Source organism: Epinephelus lanceolatus, chromosome 1, assembly GCF_041903045.1.
Source record: "Epinephelus lanceolatus isolate andai-2023 chromosome 1, ASM4190304v1, whole genome shotgun sequence".
Taxonomy (NCBI): Eukaryota; Metazoa; Chordata; class Actinopteri; order Perciformes; family Serranidae; genus Epinephelus; species Epinephelus lanceolatus.
Genome location: NC_135734.1, coordinates 20,376,192 through 20,397,963, shown reverse-complemented (window position 1 = coordinate 20,397,963; position 21,772 = coordinate 20,376,192). Strand labels below are relative to the sequence as shown.

Below are 21,772 nucleotides of genomic sequence, written 5' to 3'. Positions count from 1 at the left end.
TCGTGTTGTTGTTGTGTGTGTGTGTGTGCATGTTTGTGTACTGATGATAGAAATAAGATGTAGACTCTGAAGTACAGTGTATTTCTATGGATGCAGAATAGGCTGGGAGTGTTTCTCACCATGATGTAAAGCAATGTTGTAAGACTGGAAAATGTCATTTCATGAATAAAAAGCCTGGTGAGAGCCTTCCAGTGTTTCTGCAGTAGTTTTATAGAAACTGGCAGAGTGACTATTATGTAATTCTTGTGCTCTGTCCAACACACAGTAAATGTGTAACACGAGGCGATTTTCTTCCCTGACATCCCCCCCTCCCTCATCCTTCACTCCCCTGCCGAGGACACCAGCCAATCACACCTCAGCAGGGTCCCTCCCATGCTCTGATAAATAGCACCAGGGACCGGGGAGGGTCTATCTGCCTGGTTCTCCTTCCCTCAGCAGAGTCTCTCCTCTCACACCACCTCTGTGCTACAGGCTCCCTCTGTGACCATGTCTGTCAGAGCCATGAAGACCACCAGCTATTCTACTGTGTCCTCCTCCAGGGGCCCATCCCAAGGCTACAGCAGCCGCTCATTCTCTGGTTACGGTGGCTCTGGTGTGGGCAGTGGCAGGCAGAGCTATGCTGTCCGCAGCTCCTATGGAGGAGTGGGCAGCAGTGGTGCTGCTGTGGGCGCTGGGGGGTTTAAAGTGGCCGGTGGGTATATTGCTGGGGGGTCTGGGCAAAGAGGAGGTGGAGTGGAGTTTGGCTATATTGGCTTTGGTGGAGGTATTGGAGGTGGCATGGGAGGTGGCATGGCCAATGGTATGGCGGCCCCCATCACAGCGGTGACCGTGAACAAGAGCCTGCTGGCCCCCCTGAACCTGGAGATTGACCCCAACATCCAGGCAGTCCGCACCCAGGAGAAGGAGCAGATCAAGACCCTGAACAACCGCTTTGCTACCTTCATTGACAAGGTCAGTCAATTTAAGACTGAGATGAGAGGACATTTGTCTTTAATGGCCAAAAAACTACATATGTAAAACTGCAACAATAGCAACAAACAGCACATGCAGTATGTTGCTGTTTGGGTTTTTTGTTCCTGATGTTCTGTTGGTTTCTATGACTGCTGGGATAAAGCTACTCAATCCCACACAGAGTAGAAAAATAGCCCAGGGACCTTAGAGGAAATTAGGGTATTGAAAGCCAAAATAGCTCAAGGTGAAATAGGTCTGATTTCACAATGGAGATCATCCTTGAGACAATCCCTGCGAATACAATACAGTCCCTGTATATATAACAATGTGCAGCCTGCTAAAAGCCATGCACCACGATGCTGTGGAGGACACGGGCTGTTTTGAGTAAAGGCTTAGCTTCCTCACATGTTTTCACTCTCAGGTGAGATCACACAGCTCAGATAAGAGAATCAAGCTAAATACGGAGTACATGCACGACTGGGATGAAAAGCAGAGCAAGTTTACTTCAAGGGGTGCATCATAATGTGAGCAATATCCTGAACAAAAAGAGACTTGTTATGAAAGTGGATAAAGCACCAGGTCTCTCTTGCATTCTTGTTTAGCAAAATGTTATGTGTTGGGCTATTTTCAAATTTCCTGAATAATCACAAACTGTGCAAACACAAAAGAGTGGGCGTGGTCAGGGAAAGGTTTGATTGATACATGCTTATTATATAGTGAGTGGAACAGATCCAGGGCCGGACCCAGCACGTTTGGTGCCCTGGGCAAGCTTCCCCTGCCTGCCCCCCAGGACAAAATGATTATCTTTTATATATTATGTATCGACTATAATAGTAATAACAATGATAATAGTTTTTAATTTACTGCATTTACTAACAAGAAATCAACACAACAACTTAGCTAACAAACAAGAATTATAAATAACAAACAGTACCGGACCTAGCACAACTGGAGAAAAAAAGAGTGGGCGTGGTTGGGGAAAGGTTTGATTGAGACATGCTTATTATATACTGGGTGAAGTATATCCAGGGCCAGACCTAGCACGTTTGGCGCCCTGGGCAAGCTTCCCCTGCCCCCACCCCCCTAAAGCAAAAATATTCTACATTATATGATTATATCTACACTATATAATGATAATAATACATTTTCTTATTTATTGCATTTATTTCTAACAAGAAACCAACACAACAACTTCCACCACACTCCTCTCCACCTGACATTGATTCTGCAGCGATCGCCCATTGTAACATTCTTGTTTTAGGACGCACCCCAGAGCAGTGTGGGTTAAACTGTGAATCAATCACGCTGAGGCTAATTCTTCAAGTTGTAAAACAAAGCTCGCATTCCATCGTGATATGGTGCACACACACACATGTGGAGCTGTGTGTTTCTCATCATGTTTGCCTGGTGGTAGCAGGACCCCACCCAGGGTCAAGACGCTCAATAGAAGAGTTGTAAAGGGGAAATTGGGAAACAGTGCCTCTTTGTGTTGAGATGTGGCACTATGGGTTAGAAATGAGTGAGGGGGTAATTGATGTGACATTTAGAGTGTTGGAGGTGGGAGAGGTTCAATTAGTCATTTCTCCTTCAGTTGATCCTTATGTGCTTCTTTGTCCATCAGCAAACAAAGTGAATCTATTCATGTTCCCTGAGTCACGCCCACCTTCTCTTTATATGCATTCTTTCTCTGTCCACACCACATGTATCTCACTGACCACCCTCCGCATACATTGCAAAAGTTATGTATGTAGATGCAGCCCCATCTTCCCATTATTTTATTAATCCACTCACAATTATTTTTGTGTGATCCACGGGTACAGAAGTGTTTATTTGCAGCTAGTTTATTGATCGCTCATTTACTTTTCTGTCTGCAGGTACGCTTCCTAGAACAGCAGAACAAAATGCTCGAGACAAAGTGGAAACTTGTGCAGGAACAGACCACGTCTCGCTCCAACATCGATGCCATGTTCGAAGCCTACATCGCCAACCTCCGCAAGCAGCTAGACAACTTGGGGCACGAAAAAGTCAAACTTGAGTCCGACCTGCATCACATGACGGGCCTGGTTGAGGACTTCAAGAACAAGTGAGTGGAGCAGAGGATTTCAACCTTCTTAAGATCAATACTATTATATTAACAATGGATCAAATGTCTGCTTGTACAATAAATTGATTGCTTGCAGTGACGAACCCACAAAGAATCATATCCAGACTCTGCTGTTCACCTCAGCTTTAAAGATCATGTTGCTGTCTTTCATCTCAGCTTTACCATTCTGGTTCGATCTCACAGCTCATTTCAGTCGCAGCAGACAGATAGTTTCAACAAACAGCTGTCTGTACATTCATGCAAATCCTTGTTTTCTTCCACTGAGCACAATCTGTTCCTTTCGATGCAGATGCTGGAGAGGAAGTCACTTCTATTTAACTCAGTTTTTCCTTTAATGCTCCACTAATCAAACTTGTAATAATAACAATGTCAAAGAAGTGTTCCTCTTCACTATACAGATCATTTTAGTGTGTTTCATTCGTACTTGGTTCAGTCCCATCGTACTCATCCGTGTCATTTAGCAATAGCAGGCAGCTGTTTCCAGCAAAAAAACTATAACAACTCACTGTGCATACCTTGCCCAGCACCACATAGCAGACGAAGCTAGCTAGTGAATATACCCGTGCATTTAGCAGCTAAAGAGCCAGATATATCCATCAAGAGAGCTTGGGAATATTGGACTTATGTTTGCCACATGGCCAAGCATATGACTCCAGGAGCACTGTAGCTGCTTACCTGGTAGGTGTGCACCACATGTAGGCTGAGGTCTTAGTAGTGGGCGGGGTTCGATTCTGACCCCCGGCTCTTTGCTGTATGCCATCCTCCCATCTCTCTCCTCCCTTTCATGTCTCTCTGTACTATCTAATTATGTAATGCAAAAAAGGAACAATAAAAAAATCTCCAGATGAATTGTAATGTTGCTTTATATCTGCTGGATGTGTACATTTAAAACTGAATGCTAATACGCTCACCATATCAGTGTAACAGGTGATATCTTGGAGTGGGATGACATGATCACATATTGTGTTTACAACTTGTTTCTGCTGCCCCCAAGTGACAAATAATGTTATTGCAGGTGAAAGCACATGTAAATTTTGATTCAACTTTTTTTTTTTTACTGTGTGCCTACACACTTCCTGCATCAGATGGAATCACAAAGATTAAATTTTGTAGATAGTTATTATTCATTCTGATTTAAAGGCTGTACATACATTTTAATTTTTCTTTTTTTTCAGGTATGAGGATGAGATCAACAAGCGCAATGAATGTGAAAACAACTTTGTCCTCCTGAAGAAGGTGTGTTTAGGTTGATCTTGACACTATAATTAGCCTTTGAGCAGAATGAGCACACACAATGGCCATCTGTACTTCAGGGCTGTAGCAACATGCAATGATGAATATTCTCAATGTTCCTGTGCAGGACACCGACGCAGCCTACATGATCAAAGTGGAGCTGGAAGCCAAACTGGATGGGCTCTCTGACGAGATTGAGTTCCTGAAGCAGATCTATGATGCAGTAATAAACTTATTTCACTTTTTTAGAGGCACATTGACGAATAACTGAATTAGCTATACGTCACCTCTAAACAATGATGGCTTACCATGCCCATGTCCTCTCTGCTTATGTTCATGTATTTATCCTGTGCAGGAAATCCATGAGCTGCAGAGCCAGGTCAAGGACACATCCGTTGTGGTTGAGATGGACAACAGCCGCAACCTTGACATGGACGCCATCGTCGCTGAAGTGCGAGCCCAGTATGAGGACATTGCCAACCGTAGCAGAGCCGAGGCTGAGTCATGGTACAAGACTAAGGTGAGAATACCGTGATAATTATGTCAAATTTAAACATGCCAAAAAATTAGGCTCAAAACAAACATCAGCAACATCTGGTGTAGCAGAAGATTAGCATGTACCTGGATTATCATGTTGCATTTTGATGTGTCAGTCTGACTTGTCCCTGTCTGTACCAGTATGCAGAGATGCAGCAGTCCGCAGGCAGATACGGTGATGACCTGAAGTCAACCAAGGCTGAGATCGCTGAGATGAACCGCAGGATAATGAGGCTTCAGTCTGAAATTGACATGGTTAAAGCACAGGTGAGAATAACAGGTTTTAGATTTGTTTATTTGGACACATTTTACCGTAATCTAGTCTTAAATTGACTTTATTTGATTTGATGACTTCTTTATTCTTTAATATTCACCAGTAATTCAGGAAACTCTGTTAGTAGCACTTTGGATGTTTGCACTGCTATCCACTCTGCTTTCTTCTGTTCTCAGAGAAACAGTCTGGAAACTCAGATCGCAGAGGCTGAGGAGCGCGGTGAGATGGCTGTGAAAGACGCTAAACTCCGCATCAGAGACCTAGAGGAAGCTCTCCAGAGAGCCAAGCAGGACATGGCCCTTCAAGTCCGCCAGTACCAGGAACTGATGAATGTGAAGCTGGCTCTGGACATTGAGATCGCCACCTACAGGAAACTGCTGGAAGGAGAGGAGTACAGGTAGGATAGTGCTGTAACAGCACCACCCTGTGGAGGTGATGAGAAGTGTCTTGTTTGTAGGACTACCAACATGCGTATCTCACGGTGTTCTCTTTGCTCCTGTGTTTAACTGTTTTTCGCTACAGGTTAGCAACTGGAATCAAGACCAGCATTTCCAAACAGACTTGTAAGTGCATTTTCTACCTCAAATGGTGCAAATGGTTAAAGCAAGAGTGTCAAACTCATTTTAGTTCAGGGGCCACATACAGCCCAGTTTGATCTCCAGTGGGCCGGATCAGTAAAACCACTACATAATAACCTTTAAATTACCACCCCTCTCAGATGTTTCCCTTTTGATGATGATGATGATGATGATGATGAACAGCCTGCGATATCCTACAAAAATATGTGCAAATTCAACAGTATGTCTCAGTTTTTCCACATTCAGTCAGTCTACTACTCATGTTCATTACATGTGACTTTTTCCCATGATTTTCCACTAAAGTAGAAGCGATTGAAGAAGCAGGTGAAGTCATCCCCTGCCATACTGTTTTAAGACAGACTGATACAGATTCATTTATGTTTGACACCCCTAGGTTAAAGTGTTTAACTCTTGACTTTTGCCATGTTACAATATAAACCCACAACACACTTTAAAAATCAGGAAACAAAAAAACCCTTTCATATTTCATGTACAAGAAGTCAAAATAATACATGTCATATGATAAGATAATGAATATATCAACCAGGGTGGAATTTGGGAGGGCTGGGGACAAAGTTAGCATAGACACATTCCCTTAAAAGGGCTCTAGTTTTTCAGACACCCCTACCCAAAATAGAACAAGGCACAACAAAGTGTTTTATTAGTTTTGATATGTCCCTTTCATCACGAGGAGGGTAAATAATAGCACCCTGGAGATGGTTTTATTCCACGTGTTTTTTTTTCCTACACATTCTACATGCAGTCAGACACGATAAATGATTTCCAATAAATTACAGTTGTGAACTGACTGTGCTTGTTTGAAATAAAACGCAGCACATGTAAAAACACAGCAGTTACAGAAAGCCATCTTCTATGGTGAGCTGACTTTAAGATATTTACCAAGTGGTATTGATATTCCAACATGATCTCACTGTGAATGCTTGTAACGTAATGTTAACTAACTTAATGGAGTGTGTATGAAGAAATCAATCACAGCATTTTGTGGAGAAAAATCATATGTATTCCGTCTGTAATCTTGAGGGTTTAGATATTGCTAATGTTTCTACTGACGTGCAAGCTAGCTGTTTGCATGAGAGGAGAGGGGAGGGGGAGTCGAAGGAGGGACTAGGAACTTGAGTGGGCACTGTTTCCATGTAGTCTTAGTGTGTAAAGTTATTATATATTTATTTTTATTAAATTTTTTGATTGAATATAATGTTAGCTGTAGGACTGTTAAAAGTGGAGGGCTCAAATGTTGCTCTCTGAAAGGGACATGCCCTTCATAAATTAAGCCCCTCATTTCAACTCTAGTTGACACACTCAAGCTGCAGTCAAGGGAAGTTGCAGTTATTGGAAGGGTAAGCCTGCTTAAGAGAAGAGATGAAGCAAATACCAAAACTGTGTTTCCATTTGCAAAACACCAAATACATGCTCAAAAAGATATTGTGTTAAAACTCTTTATACGGTTCATTCATTCATTCAGACCTTTATTTAAGATCAATCGATTGAGGGAGACCCTCATTTTCAATGATGCTGAGCATGAACAAAGACTTTGACAAAGATAAAACTAAGCAAACAAAAAACCATCATGCATATCAGTTAAAGCAGAAATTAAATCACACAAAACAACAAACAACAATAGCAATAGATGATCACTAAAAGTAGAAATACAGGGTGATAAATATGTTAAGCTGCAGATGTGCGGTTAAAAGCATTTACACACACTTACATAGATAAGGCATTAAAAAAGCCATAAGGGTGGCAGAGTGTCCAGGTTTATGGTCTTTTGCAGATGAGGGAGCGTGGAGCAACAACTTATTCTGTGAACGACTGCCAAGATTATGTGAGGTCAGAGTTAAAAGGGATGATATATAGAGTGGAAACATCTGCATCAAAGCTTTATGAATGAACAAATACCAATGCTGTCCCTGCCTCACAGCCAAATGTGGCCAGCCACCGTTTCGGTTAAGGTGGCAGTGATGGGTGCTGGAAGAATCATCACAATCATCACCATCATCAAAGTTGCATGCTGCTGTCGTTTACATCAGGTCATCCATCTCACACCTGGCGTAAAAGTCTCTCTTGTCAGACACCTTCAATAAAATAATTTTTGTAACAAACCCAACCTTGGCGTGACTGCTGTGATGCCGTTACAGGTGAAGTCAAATGACCTCAGTGAGCGTAACCTGGACATGGCTGGAAGCTCCAATGACCTGCTGCACTGCAGTCTGATGAAATGTCCCATACTGTAATACAGTCATTTAATGTCTCAGTTGGCAATTTAGGCCTTCATCACCTTCTGTTTCTGACATGTGCTGAGATTTCTAAGATTATTAGTAACTCCCCCACAGCCTTTGACGTTACAAAAAGATATTCAGATCATTATAGACATGTGTCTATCCAAATGTCACCTTTTGCCACCCTTTTCCCCACTATTGTGTGTTGGTGCTAATGACAGTCCTTTACTTTTCAATGTGCAGCTGTGAACTACAATGCCTACGGCCTGGAGAGCTCCAGAACCCCATCCTACGTCAGCTGCTCCTTCGGTGGAGTCAAGGCCAGCGGCAATGCTATCGCTGATATCGAGGGGGCATCAGTGAAGAGCACCACAGTCACCAAGACAGAAACCGTGGTGATCAAGACCGAGGACAAGACGGTGGAGGAGAAGGAGGAGGTACAGGAAGAGCAGGAAGAGCAAAAGGAGGAGGAAGTACAGATAGCAGCTGAGGAGGAGGCTGCTGTGGAGAAGACAGAGGAGCAGGAGGAGGCTGAGCCTGAGCCTGAGGCTGTGGAGTGATGTGTTTGTTACTGTCTTGTCATGTTGATGATCTTGGTCTTGGAAGTTAAGAAAAAGCACACCTACTCTGCTTTATTATCCAGTTCTTTAATGATTCGCTCACCAAAGTGCCTTCACCAAATAGTGTTTCTGCTGTAAGAGGTGTAAACAACTATCCTACAGATTTTTTTAATGAAGAGGTGCTAATGGATGAGTCTTTGTTCAGGTTTCTGAAACTTTGCTGTCAACTGTAGTCTGAGTCACTGCCTGTGGTTCAGTGATCACTGCACCACACTTGTTTATCCAGTGGGTGGCACTGTTGTACGTGTTTTCCTCTGCTGTTCTATCTTGTCCTGCACTGCTGCCACATCAAGTGTAAAAGCAAACTGCTGATAGGAGTAATTTGGGAAAAATAAAACATCTCCATGTTGATCTCCTCATGCTGAACCTGCTGTACCTGAACAGATTACTAAGATTAAAATCTGCCACAAAAGTCTTCACGACTTCTGATCAGAGAAAACCTTTCTCAGTGTGCTACCGTTGGCAACACCTGGAGTTCTGTTTGCTCGACAATAAATCTTCTTCAAACAGTATTTTACCTGGTGTTCTGTCATGTTTGGTGGGACTGTAGGGTTCCACATAAGTTAGTGCACTTCAGGAAATAACTTGATCTTTCAATGCTCTTAGAAAGCTCTTTTGTGGGAAAATGAGGACCTTAACTTTGAAAATAAATATTAAAAAAACAAAACACTGAAGGTCACAATGAGAGACTGTATCCTGGGAAAACATTTGTAATCATCCTGAAGGCACTCGCTACATGATCTGGTGTGTCAACACTCACATGCACACAAACACACACTTGTTTACTTAGGTCTCTTTTGTGTAAACTAGCAAAGACTTAAGCCTTTTTCACATTACTGAGGTAATTTTCAGGCACTGCTTGGGATTTTCACTGTTCACATATGCACATTTGTATCTTGTGCCCTTTCACACATGCCATGACGGTGCCTGAATAGATAGGGCAAGGGGCAGTCCAGCAGATGGTGGCAATGCAACACTTTTGGATGCATGAAACTCAGCAGTAAAAGATTCTTGCTGTTTTTATCTGATGTCAGTGTTCTTCTAATGTGTTTTATTTTTACTTGTTAGTTATCAAATCACCTGCAGAAGCACTGTGAATACTAAATTGTATTTAAGTCGCAGATTCAAATTCATCACGAGCAGAGGATTGGCTTGCTAGCTCCCCATGAAAGTGTTAGAAGGAAGTAACATCTTACGTGCGTCTACCTGCTACTACTACTTTTATTCACCATACAGCCGTACAGGCATTTCCCCTAAAATTTTAGGTTTGTAGGTGGGACATTAGCAGAGCATATTTCTCTGAATACTGATCATTGTTCCCCTTTATACATGAGTCCATGCAGGGAATGTTCCTGCATGAGTGAAAGGGGCTTGACATTCATTTTCTGGAGACTTACCCTAACCCACAATTTCCCTAACCCTAACTCTAGACCCAAAAATCAGCTTTCTTTTCATAGCTGGGAACACAGCTTTTATCCTAAATTCAACAAGCCAGAAAACTGGTCTTTCCTCTAAAATGTGGCCCCGCCTAAGTCATACACACGCACATACGCACGCAAGCATGAACGCAAACAAGTTGTAATTTTAAAAGTTCAAAGATGAAAACTTACATAATATTCTACACATTTCTCTGACAGGTCCCAGCCTGCCTCGGTCCAGGTGCATGCTAATTGCAGGGGTTCATTTTTAACAAAATGAACTGAAGGTCATGTATTCCTATAAAATGTCAGCAAATGTCATGTTGCCAACACTTTAATCACTTTCAATAAGCATGTATCTAAAGTTCACGCAGAGTGCATACAAAACAAACAAATCCAAAGATACAGTCTAATTCAAATACTCCAAGAGTTGAATCATGAAAAACAACCCAGCAACTCATGCCAAAGCTAATATGTGTGAGAGGCTGTGAGTGCACTGACGTACCATATGTGACTTATCTGAGGAATAAGGTCTTTTTCTTCTTTAAATAAATGATTACGTAAAGAGGCCTTTGCAGCCCTAGAGGAACAGGTTTGAACATGAGTTGTGGGAGGTGGTGCCGCACCCAAGGCTATACAACCTCTCATAAAGTTTGGGACAGAGAACTGCACAAATCCCACAATACCACCCACCATTCAATGCTCTTAACAGAACTCCAGCCTACACTGGAGCTTTTTCAGGGTTGAAGGTTTGATTAGTTAACTGCATAAACATGATATCACAGCGAAGCAGTCTGCACACACAAATATGTTCACAGTAAAAGATGTAATAGCCGACCTGAAATGAAAACTCCACCTCTCGTCTTCTTGTGCTTAATATAAACTGCTCAGAACACAAACTGTGCCTGTATAAGAAGCTGTGGTGGTTGACACTGACTCTGCTTTCACTAAAGGAATTAGAAAATGTATTTGCAGCGGAGCTGGAAGAATGACTCCTATTGTTTACTCAGCTAAAAGCACTATCAGAGTGTAAAGAAACAAACACAGAAACGCTGCAAGTCAAACAGAGCACAATGGAAACTAATGAAAAAGAAATTTAATACATTTAATGGGAATGAGCTAACATATCTTTTTTTGTTTCAATCTTCTGATTGCATGTTTCAGATATTATGTACCTGTGTATGTGGATATTAAGTATGTGTGTCTGAATGGATCAACAAAAAGCATTCGATTTTAGTAAGTGTTCAATACTTGATTAACAGGAAATATCTGCAATAATATCTGAATCATGCAATCCAAGTGAAAAAGCTTAAAAAAAAAACTTTCATTAACTTTAGCCACAAACCATGGCAAGTGTGTCTGGGTGTATTCATTGTCGTGTTCCTTGGAAACATCTGTTGAGTTCTGTGCAACTCAGAGCTTCTGTATTCAGTCCTTTTCTGGTTTTGTGACATGTTTCTCTAGTTGGCTGTGTTCTCAGTATGTGGTTGGGTTTTCTGTTTTGATAACATGTCGCAATATTTGGTTGGGTTTTTTTCTTACTTTGCAGCATATCATTTCTAAATGTGCTGCACATGTTGTCATCTGCTTGTGTTTTCAGCTGCAACCTGAAATGTGCCTGTTAAATGTAAGGGCCCTGTAACACCAAACCCAATGTCGGGCCATCGGTGAATGATTGTTGCTCTTGTTTTTGCAGCCTGGTCTAGAGGGATCTCACAGGTCCTGCGGTTTTATCTCTTGTTGTGGGTAGGAGTGGGCAGGAAAAAAAAGTGTGGTTCCCCAAGATTAATTAACATGAAAGATGGAGACGACAAGGGAATTTCTCAGGAATACTACAGATAATATTTATCACACTGAATCCAAGAGACACCAGGATAACTGTAATTATGAATGCAATTATACACTAAAATGTAATTTTGCTACTTATTACCAGCAGGTATACACATCTATCTTAATATCACAGTAAAATAACATGTTTTCCCTGCAGGACAGGAGAAGACTTAATCTATTGATGATCAATCAAAAGTGTGAGCATATATCATCAGAATGTTTGTGGGTGACACACACTCTGCTGGAAAAGGCGGGAATAGATAACACACTCCATGGGAGCGGGCAGTAATGGTCAGAAATCCAGGAGTGGGCAGGAGAGGGATTAGAAAAAACAGTCCCATGCAGGACTCTAGTGTGTTCTACACCGTTGGCACTAGTTGGCCCTTGCTGACTTCTTTTCGCCCAATTTAGCATGTTGAATTGGCATCAGAGCCAGTGGAGTGAGTCACTAAATAAAATCACTCTGATTGGCAGTTTTGGCCAGCGCACAAGACAAGAAGTGGAAGTGAGGAAAGTAAACAAACAGCTGAAGTCAACAAGTGGGACTGAGCTCTTTAGCAAAAACAGTTCGTAATTGTTTGTGTTATTGTTTGCTAGCACACGGTAAATATCCTTTGTTATTTCAACATTTGGTTGTATCAATAATGTGCTAACTGGCAAACTAGCGTCTTGAATTCGTCCTGTCAGTCATCTAGTTTCCCTTCTTAAATGATAAATGATGACTACCACCACCTGCTACTAAGGAGAGTTATTTCCTCTTGTGTGTGAGTTGGCTATTGGCTGTAGTCTGCGGGGTGTTCAAATGCAAATTTTTGGCCAAAACACAGGCGACGTGAGGTGATGCAACATCTGGCCCTTGTTGCCACTTCATTCCTTGATGTCTGTTTGGTATGTCTTGGCCTTAAGGCTGTCTAGTTTAGCTTTGTACTCTAGCAGCAAAAACTCCAAAAATTTACAATACAATCACGTTTCAATACAAGTCAAGCACATAACCCTTGTAAAACATTTCTTTTTATTCTTCACATGGATAAGACAAACAAGACAGAATATATTAATCGGTGAGCTTTAGAGTTGCTGCTAGGCAGATTTTGTTTTTACCTTTGGACAGAGCCAGGTTAGCTGTTTTCCCCGGTTTCATCAGCGTGGTATTTCCTCATTTAATTCTACACCTGAGAGCAAATAAGCTTGTTTATCAAAACTCTTGCTTTACGGCAGTAACAGCACCAAACTACCTCTAAGCCTTGCTCACACACTGCTAGTAGATTTACGGTGCATCATGTTTTATCATGTTTTCTTTGTGTAAATATTTTACCTGCTAAGTAACTACAGATATCAGATAAATGTAGCGGAAGAAAAAGTACAAGAACAAAGTTGAAATAGTCACGTCAAGTAGGTTGAAAATGCTGCAGGTAGGTACAGTAGCCGTGTTGAGAGTAAAAAAGTACCTGACATCTGTTGTTCAGATTACAGCTCTGACTCATTTTGTGTCATTGTGTCAAACTTGCACAGTCCCTATCAAACTGTGAGCAATTTATACACGGTCAGCTTATGAATTGTGCAGAGTAAAGTGATCATATTTTGGCCAAATGTTACAAAGTGCATGGTTGCAAAGTTGATCAGTTGGTCAGTAGATTAAAAAAAATGCATTGTGTGGCATAAGGTATGCTGTGATGTACCCTGTTCACATGTGACCTACTTAATCACGCACCATTTCTACCTTTGTCTTGTCCAACTATTTGAGTGATTGAGGCTTGAACCCTTGAGTGGCTTGAACCTCTAATTGTTTGCCTTGCAGAGGAATCTGCTGACAGCCTCTGTAGCAACACAGGCAGATCTACTGCATACTGCTGCAGCTGCTGGTGGTTCTGCAAGCAGGTCTGCTGGTTGATAAAAAACACCAGCTGGATCCTCAATCTCATCTCATTGATTAGAATTCATTTGTGCATTCATTGAAAACCTTTATTCATTCACTAACAGTTGCCATATCTGCCCCTAGGAGGCATGATACTACTCTACAGATGACACACTGAACCGGGATCACACAGCCTCCTCCTCTCTGCAGTCCTGTTGCACCTATGTGCACTGCTCTTGTTGGAGCAGGCAGAGGTGTCCACGCTGCAGGCCACTGGGCTGATCTAAACCTGACAACCCGGCTCACCTTTAAGTTTTCTGTTGCACCCTTTCGAAATCTGTCCCTGTGAACAAAACCTTTGTCACAGTGGCAAGTGCAGAATTTGAAAATAAGTCCTTACAAATAAACACTGAAACAAAATACAAAAGATTTTCCAGATATGTATGTTTGAGGTATGAGGTGAGGCTGAGAAGAGTGACGAGAGTCAAACGAGAGCACTGAAAGAAACTTGGCGGTGTAACTGTGATTGATTGATGAGCATTCACTCACATTCCTCTGCCTAACCTGGGGTTAACAATATGTCGTGTACTCACAGGTTCCAGTTTTACCTTTGTGTTATGTCATCTATACAATAGGTCTCTGTCTATTGCAGTATGTAAGTATTACAGAGTACAGTAAACACTTCTACACTTCAATGAGAAAGGAAAATCAAGTGATTCATCCAACTGCCTGCAGGCAAATGATGAAACAGTGCACTCAAAGGTAAGTCCTTTGTCCTTTATACTGGTTATCTCTATCAAGACACTGATTTTTCTAATCTGCAATTAAAAAAGCTGTTTTTGGGAACTTTATTTTGACAGTGCTCTTGATTTTCCATGCAAGTCAGCAGGCTGGCATGGCAGCTTTTGTTATCTCTGTAGTACAGTACCTGACAAACAGCACACAAACGTACAGTGTATAATTACAGGTGAGTACTGAGCACCAGAGCCAGCAATGAGTCAGTCCATGAGCTCATCAGACACGAGCTATTGTCTCAATGAAAGACATTAAGATGTCTGACACAAACTTTGGCATGGCTACCCTGCGGTTTAATTCACCTATTGTGCCCAATGGCAGTCTATCAAATGTGAAACTCGCCCTGATTCACTTACACCTAAGGCCAATAAAGAAACATTATGATTAAACTATGTTTTGATGTCTCTCCAAGGTTTTATTATGTAGCCATGTAAACTGTCAGATTTAATTGTCTCATTAGACTGAAACTACACCTGCAGCAATGCATTTAATCATTATGTCAATTTGTCATATCCAGGATATGTCTATACAGGACCTGGTATAAAAGTACAAGACTGACAAGTGTTTTTTGTTTTTTTAACTGTGAAAAAAAAGAAAAAAGATGTTCTCTCAGCTCGAGTAACAGGTCTGAATTCTTCTGCAGGCTCAGGGCGGAGACTGCTGACAGACAGAGGATCAAAATCTGTAAAAGGAAGAGCTTTTAACTCTCTGGATGCCTGTGTGAGGAGTGCCCCTTTTCTTGTGTTAAAACCAAAGCATGCAACAACAACAACAGCTACGGCATTCTGAAGAAATCAGACTAGGCTGCAGGACATCTGCGTTGCATTTTGTAATGATATACAGGATTGCAGGATCTACAGGATCTACTATGGTGGACAATTGTCTTCTTTCAACAGTGACATGACACATAGCATTGATTAGATCAAATCAAATTCACAACATAGAAGCATTTGAGAGTAAAAAGTAATCTAATATAATGTGAAAATGTATTTGAATACCAGCACAGAAGGACAAATGTAGAAATGCATAAACATACAAATACCAAAGTGACTATCTTTGTCCACTCCACTTACTGCACATGACGGGGGCAAAATATTTCAAACAAAATAATGCACCACAGTAGAATCGACCCAGTTATCTGAAGAGTATGTTTGCATTGTATGTTTTTGCAAACCATGAACATGTTGTATGTACACTGGGGATAGTGCTACGAAACGCAGTCGCTTTTTACCGAGACTGTGCATTTCAAGCCAGGATTGTGCCCCCAGAACCAGGTGTCAAAACACCATATTTTCCTAACCATCCCCAAGTGTTATTTGTGCCTAAACCTAACCACATATTAACCATAGCATTGTTGAAACTACATTTTAGCATATCTGCTACGTGGTAATGTACAAATGTGATGTATCTGTCATTTAAGAAAGAGGCAATGCCAACATTTTTCTGGCGACTCACTTGGCAGAGCACCACCACCCACTACAACCTCAATAATGGACATTAAGTAGCATTTGCAACAACATGCAAGTATCATATCATTCAACAATTTCACAGCAACAATGCAAATCTGTTGAAGTATTTGCAATACTTGAGTACCAAATCAAGTAAGGCAGGTCCTGCCTGGTTACTTCGTCTTGTGGCCCTGCATACCAGAGGGGCTCTGTGTCAAATTGAGGTTCAACCTGAATTTGTTGTGTTATTTTCTGTTCATTTGGTGCATATTCTTACATTAGGTTCAGTCAGTCAGCTGAAGAAGGAGTATTTGTTTAAAGTCTTTCTCTAAAAATGACAATCAGGGCATGCGGGTGGATGCAGGAATGATGGTGGGGCTGATTTAGGCAGCAGCAGTGAAAGTTTCTGGAGATACCTGCACAACAATGAAGCAGCAGCAGCATTTGCAGAGGGAAAGCTGGGCATTTTTAAAAGCCTGACGAAGCCGCCGGGTTGTTAAGGTGCACTGGATAATGTCGCCAGTGCGAGCAAGAGTGAAATTTGAGCTGTCTGTCTGGGCTTTCTGAGAGGCTCCACTTAATTTGAGTATAATCAAATTACTACAAAGTAGTTGACAAACAGAAAACCTGGGGCCATGTATTCTGTCAAAGGAGTGCTGGCTGATGCAGCCTCACTGTCAGGGGGTCAAAGCAGACACATGACCTTGGCCCAAGGCTCAGGTTGTACTACTACTTGTAACTTACTTACTGATATATGTGACTGATAATACACATGATATGCATTTTAAAAATAAATAAATATATTATCATGAAAACACATTTTGACTTGTCATGTGATATCTCACCGTCCGCAGTTATTTATTTTAAATGTGCAGAACACACGTGCCAATAATGTGTGTAGCTAAGTCAGATTGCCTCACCAAAACACAGGGTTAGCAGGGAAAACAAGGAAATCAAACAGAGCAGAGAGACAGAGGGCTGCCTGCAGTAGTAGCGCAGTGAGTAGAATGGGCACCCCATGCACAAAGGCAATGTCAATGCCGCAGTGGCCGTGGGCTCGATTCCAGCCTGTGGCCCTTTGCTGCATGTCATGTCATTAAAGGCAAAAAGCCCTTAAAAATAATCTTGAAGAAAAGAGCAGACTGAATTAAAGAAGCACCGGGTATGAATCTGCTGTAATGGGCTCAGCTTTAAATCTAGAGTGAAGTTATTAGTAAATATGACATCCATTGGTACCAACCATGACATGCTAGCTTGTCAGGAACAGGCTAAATAAAGCTCCATAGTTAAGCTAAATTTGGGCCAAGGAAAAAGTGGCATTGCCAAAATTTTATAGCAGTGTATTTGAATATTTCTGCATACTGGGATCCCTAACAGTCTTGGAATTGCATAAATTGGGGGTTGGCATTAGAGCTAATGGTGGGTGGGTTGGTTGATACGGTGGCACTGGAGTGGGTGTGGATAAGGGGCCTAATTTGGAACATTTCCCTCCCCTGTCCATAATTCCTACTGTCTGCCCTGCATGCTGTGCTTAATGAGAATTTGCAGGCGACAGTTAATCAGATTAGTTTTACTTTTTGTGGTTTAAAGGTCAAACCTTTGCAATATGTTCCTCACGCCTTCACTGTTGCACCCCTCTCAATCATTCTAAATATTTCTTGTTTGGTTTCTATGACCTGCCAGAGAAGCTCGCTGGTTTTTAGGATACTATCATCTGTCATCTCCCACTGAAACTGATTGACAGGTCCCTGCGGGCCTTCTCTGAGACGGGAGTGGAAAGACACTTTGGGTTAAATTACTGCATAACTTTGGGGCACCTGACAGCTGGACCAACCTGTCATCTGAACCAGTCTGGTCCCAGCTAGGCATCTAAGTTATGATCTGACAGAACTAAGCTGCCCTGCCCCGAGGGTTGTGTCTGGGTGTGTAGGTCTAAATGGTAGATGGTATCCAACCTCAGGAGATGTTTGCAGAGTTACTTAGAATCACATCTTAACAGCGTGCCAATCACCAATTGTTAGATCAACAGTTATTCACAGATATGATAACAGTGCAGTGGCAAAGTTGCACAGCCATTTTTGTTCTGTCCTAACAATTCATTGTAAAAGAAAAGTATTTGGTCACAACAAAAGATCATCTTTTTCCTCCTAATTTCCCACCTAAACCACAGGCATACACATTTATTGCTCTTTCTTGGTTAAACTATATCCTCTAAATGTGGCTGCCAATAAGTTCTGCATGTAGAAGGATGCTGGTCTATTGTTTGAAATGTTTCTCAGCCTTTTCTCTTTTTGTCAACAGACATTTTCTCAACAAAAGATATGTGTTAAAATGACAACAAATGACATTAATACAATGTGGTGTGACTGTGACAAGGAGCTCACTCATCGTCATTATTGGGTAACTCACGGCCACTGAGTCCACAAGCTATTCATACCATAAAAGGTGTGTGCAGGGTTTGTTTGATTTTGTGATCTGTCTGCAAAACACTCACGGTGAGACACTTGAGGTGTGGGGCTGTCCTGAAAACTGAATCACCGATGTCCGACTCTGATAGAAATGCATGTGGGTGTGCACAAGCACGCTCTGTTTCACTGTGTCCCTCACACATAACTTTCACTGTAAAGAATGCACGGGTGTGTCCAACTGAATTCTCTTGGTCCCACATAAACGTTTGAATGCTTTAGATGGAATCAAAGTTACTGCTTTTTCCCTTCAAGATTTTCCACTTCATGAGACCATTATTATACTGATATCTACGCACAAATTGTATGTTTAAAATGTGCAGAAAAATTATATCCTTTGCATATAAATACTTTATACTTTACAACTTTACTTATAGTTTAAAATTGTATATAAGTGAGGTGCCTGTTGATGGCAGGATGTTGTCATTTATGTTACCCAAAGATCTTAAACAAAATAGTGCTGGTGTCATTAGAGTTCATTCTTTATTTGGTGAGAAACTTTAGAGCAGGTTTCACTGGGTTATTAAATGACATTTGACATGATTCAATTACCCATTTTTATACCACACTATTTTTAAAGCACCTTAAAAATGTCTCCTCTAACCCCTGTATACTGTGATTTCTTCTCTCAAACCACTATTTTAATCTTAAAAGTAATCATACTTTGCTCCTTTATACCTTCTGCAACTGTCTAAACACTAGGTGAATCAAGTGTTACAGTATCGCAACTCAAGTGTTGATAAGTTTGCCATCAGCAAAGTCCTGGCTTCCTGTTGGCTGAGTGTGGTTTATGAGTGAAAGTTAATAATTCCCTACTATCAAAAGTGGCGTTCTGAAAGCTAGAAGGGTGGGGTGGCTTTGATGACACATTCTCACTTTTCTTTCACCTGTTCAAACTTGCAAGTATGCAGGTATGTGCCAAGAAGTCTGCTGTTAGAAGCTGCTGTACCCCCCCCCGTTCTATCCACTTAAATGACTTACTTACCTAAGTAAACTAAATCTTTATTGCAAAACCTCTCACAGATTCTCAGTTGTGGTTATATCTGGGCATACAAACCACACACACACACACACACACACACACACACACACACACACACAAAAAACACCAACAATAAAGGGAGTTACAGAGGTAATCTAATGACAAGACAGTGGTTGCTAGGCACTGTAGCAACAGCAACAAAGGGTGGCTGCACATCTTTGGTTGTGAATTGTGGGAAAACAATATAGTCTGATAACAAGAAACAGATTCACAAGTTATTTTCTCTATACACTCAACTGATTCAGCACATTCAGATAGTTTGCCATTACCCCGCTTAACCCTCAGAATACATGCTTGAGTGCAAACATCAAAAGAATCCTCTGATATAAAACTCAAAGTAGGCCTACGTCAGACAACACCCGTTTCAGTGAAAGCTATGACACACCTAAGAGTAAAGGCTTAATAACCTATAAGTCATTGTGATTCTGACATAAGAAGCTACAAATAATCATGTCATGTCTGTAATTCCCAGATCTTATGAATGAGAGGTCCAGTTGCAACACCAAATACTGTAGGTGTCACACCCTGTAGGAGCCTTCAACCTATGACTGTGTTGACTGAGCTTTTACTGAGCAGCCACACCCTTTTACAACTTGATTTGTATAGAGATTCTATAGGTGTCTGTAGCCTATATGTAGAGAGTGTTTAGCAGTAGATTATACTAATTTCAACTGAAACTTATGATGGACTTGTAGGCCGAGACCCAAGGCAAATGCATGACTTTCTAAGTGTGCTGTATTGAGTCACTGTGGGGCCAGTGATGCTGAGTCTCTGACTGACTGGGTGGGTGGTGTCCTAGGAATGTGTTCACTGCAGGCAGAACAGGCCTGCTTAGACAAGCTGTGTGTGTGTTGTAATGACTGCCCAGAGCTACAGCTCACTCAAAGCATGGGAATCTGAATGACTTACAATGATCAAAATAAAAGAATATTGTTTTGAGAGGGAGTTCCCCTTTTTTCCAAGCAGGCATTCAGACCTGTGTTAAAATAACAGTCATGCAGGTGTGATGTTTAAGTTACAAGTGATACCAGGAAGACCACAGATATTAAAGGGACAGGTTACTTCAAAAACAAAGATACATATATTTCTTTTTGCCTGTAGCGCTATTTGTCAATCTAGATAGTTTTGAGTTGTTGAATGTTCGAGATATCAGCTCTATTCAACGACACCCACACACCGAATCACCATGTAGAGGAAAGTGTGCATCTACTCATGGAAGAGAGCCTCATGCTCATGACAGCACAAGTTTTAAACATTAATGGTGTCCTCCTGGGCTGACAGTAGCATTAGCTAGCTCAGTGGTGCTAGGTGAGCTAGCAGTAGATGCATACTTCTTTCTGCATGGTGATACTATTGGCAGGTGTAGTTGGGTCAAAATAATACTGTAGTTCCTACATGAAACTGCTTACAACAAGGTCTGCACAGATTTTTTTTTTTGGCCGCTTTGAGCACAACAAGCTGAGTGCCAATCTGGTTACATGATTTTAAATATCTAGACACACGAAACCAACTTCAGAGAACTCGAGGCAACGAGAGCCCCCTGCTGTGTTGCCTCACGTCTCTGTGTCTTGGCCAAAATGTTGCACATGAACACACCAACTTGATGACCAACATGTATGTTGTGCACCTATGTGACAGGACATACCCTTCCATGCCACCAGACGGCGGCCATCTGTAATCGTCATTCAAAAAGGGAAACCGGAAGAGCGTCTTGACAATTAACAAGTAAGCGCATTAACACCACAATCCAATGTTGAAAGACCAAAGCATATTTACTTGGCTCTGGTGAACGATAACAGAATTCATCACGAAACATTCCTGCTATAAGCTCAATGGCTAAAGAAAAATAATCTTACCTTATGCACTTTGTTTACTTTCCTCACCTCTGTTTCTGGCTTTCACTGATGCTGATTCAACATGCTGCATCAGCGATAAAAAAAGACAACTAGTGCTGATGAGGGCCATTGGTGCGGGACACACCACAATGACGAGGGCATCAGACGCTCACAAACTGCCCAACTATGACCGATGGCTGACTGTTGGCTTGGTGTGTCAGAGCCTTAAGTTTAAGAGGTTATCAGATGCCAAAACACTCCAAAGCATTTAATACCCAGAGACTAGATTTTGTCCTTGTCCTTGTTCGAGGCCTCTCCAAGGTGCCATGGCAAGTGGCAGCCTGTCACAGCAGCTCCCTTCTTTATGTCTTCTATGTCGATTTTTGTTGTTTTAAACGTTGTCTATCGTCACAGTTCTACATGTACCAGAAGTGCTGAGTATCAGGGACAATATATCTTGCCAAGATGTGTATCCAGGGGCTAGGATGCATTTTATTCATCCTTATCGGGTCACTCCTGGTAACAGGAGGCCATGCATGCTACACAGGCGGTG

The 21,772-nt window shown here is 41.6% G+C and overlaps 1 protein-coding gene across 1 annotated transcript; it reads left to right on the top strand.

Annotated features, from left to right (window-relative positions):
- The first annotated feature begins 395 nt into the window (after positions 1-395).
- Positions 396-9,046, top strand: LOC117257194 (intermediate filament protein ON3-like). Its single transcript, XM_033627187.2, has 9 exons — positions 396-951; positions 2,826-3,034; positions 4,231-4,291; positions 4,416-4,511; positions 4,644-4,808; positions 4,967-5,092; positions 5,276-5,496; positions 5,622-5,662; positions 8,158-9,046. Exons 1-9 carry the CDS (start codon positions 487-489, stop codon positions 8,472-8,474), a joined length of 1,701 nt encoding a protein of 566 aa, XP_033483078.1. The 5' UTR covers positions 396-486; the 3' UTR covers positions 8,475-9,046.
- Positions 9,047-21,772: the final 12,726 nt, after the last annotated feature.

Bases quoted from the DNA above. Each gene is read 5' to 3' on its own strand.
- LOC117257194 (XM_033627187.2), top strand. From the start codon at position 487: ATGTCTGTCAGAGCCATGAAGACCACCAGCTATTCTACTGTGTCCTCC. The intron at 5,093-5,275 runs GTGAGAATAACA...TTCTGTTCTCAG, and splicing joins TTGACATGGTTAAAGCACAG to AGAAACAGTCTGGAAACTCA. The intron at 5,497-5,621 runs GTAGGATAGTGC...TTTTCGCTACAG, and splicing joins CTGGAAGGAGAGGAGTACAG to GTTAGCAACTGGAATCAAGA.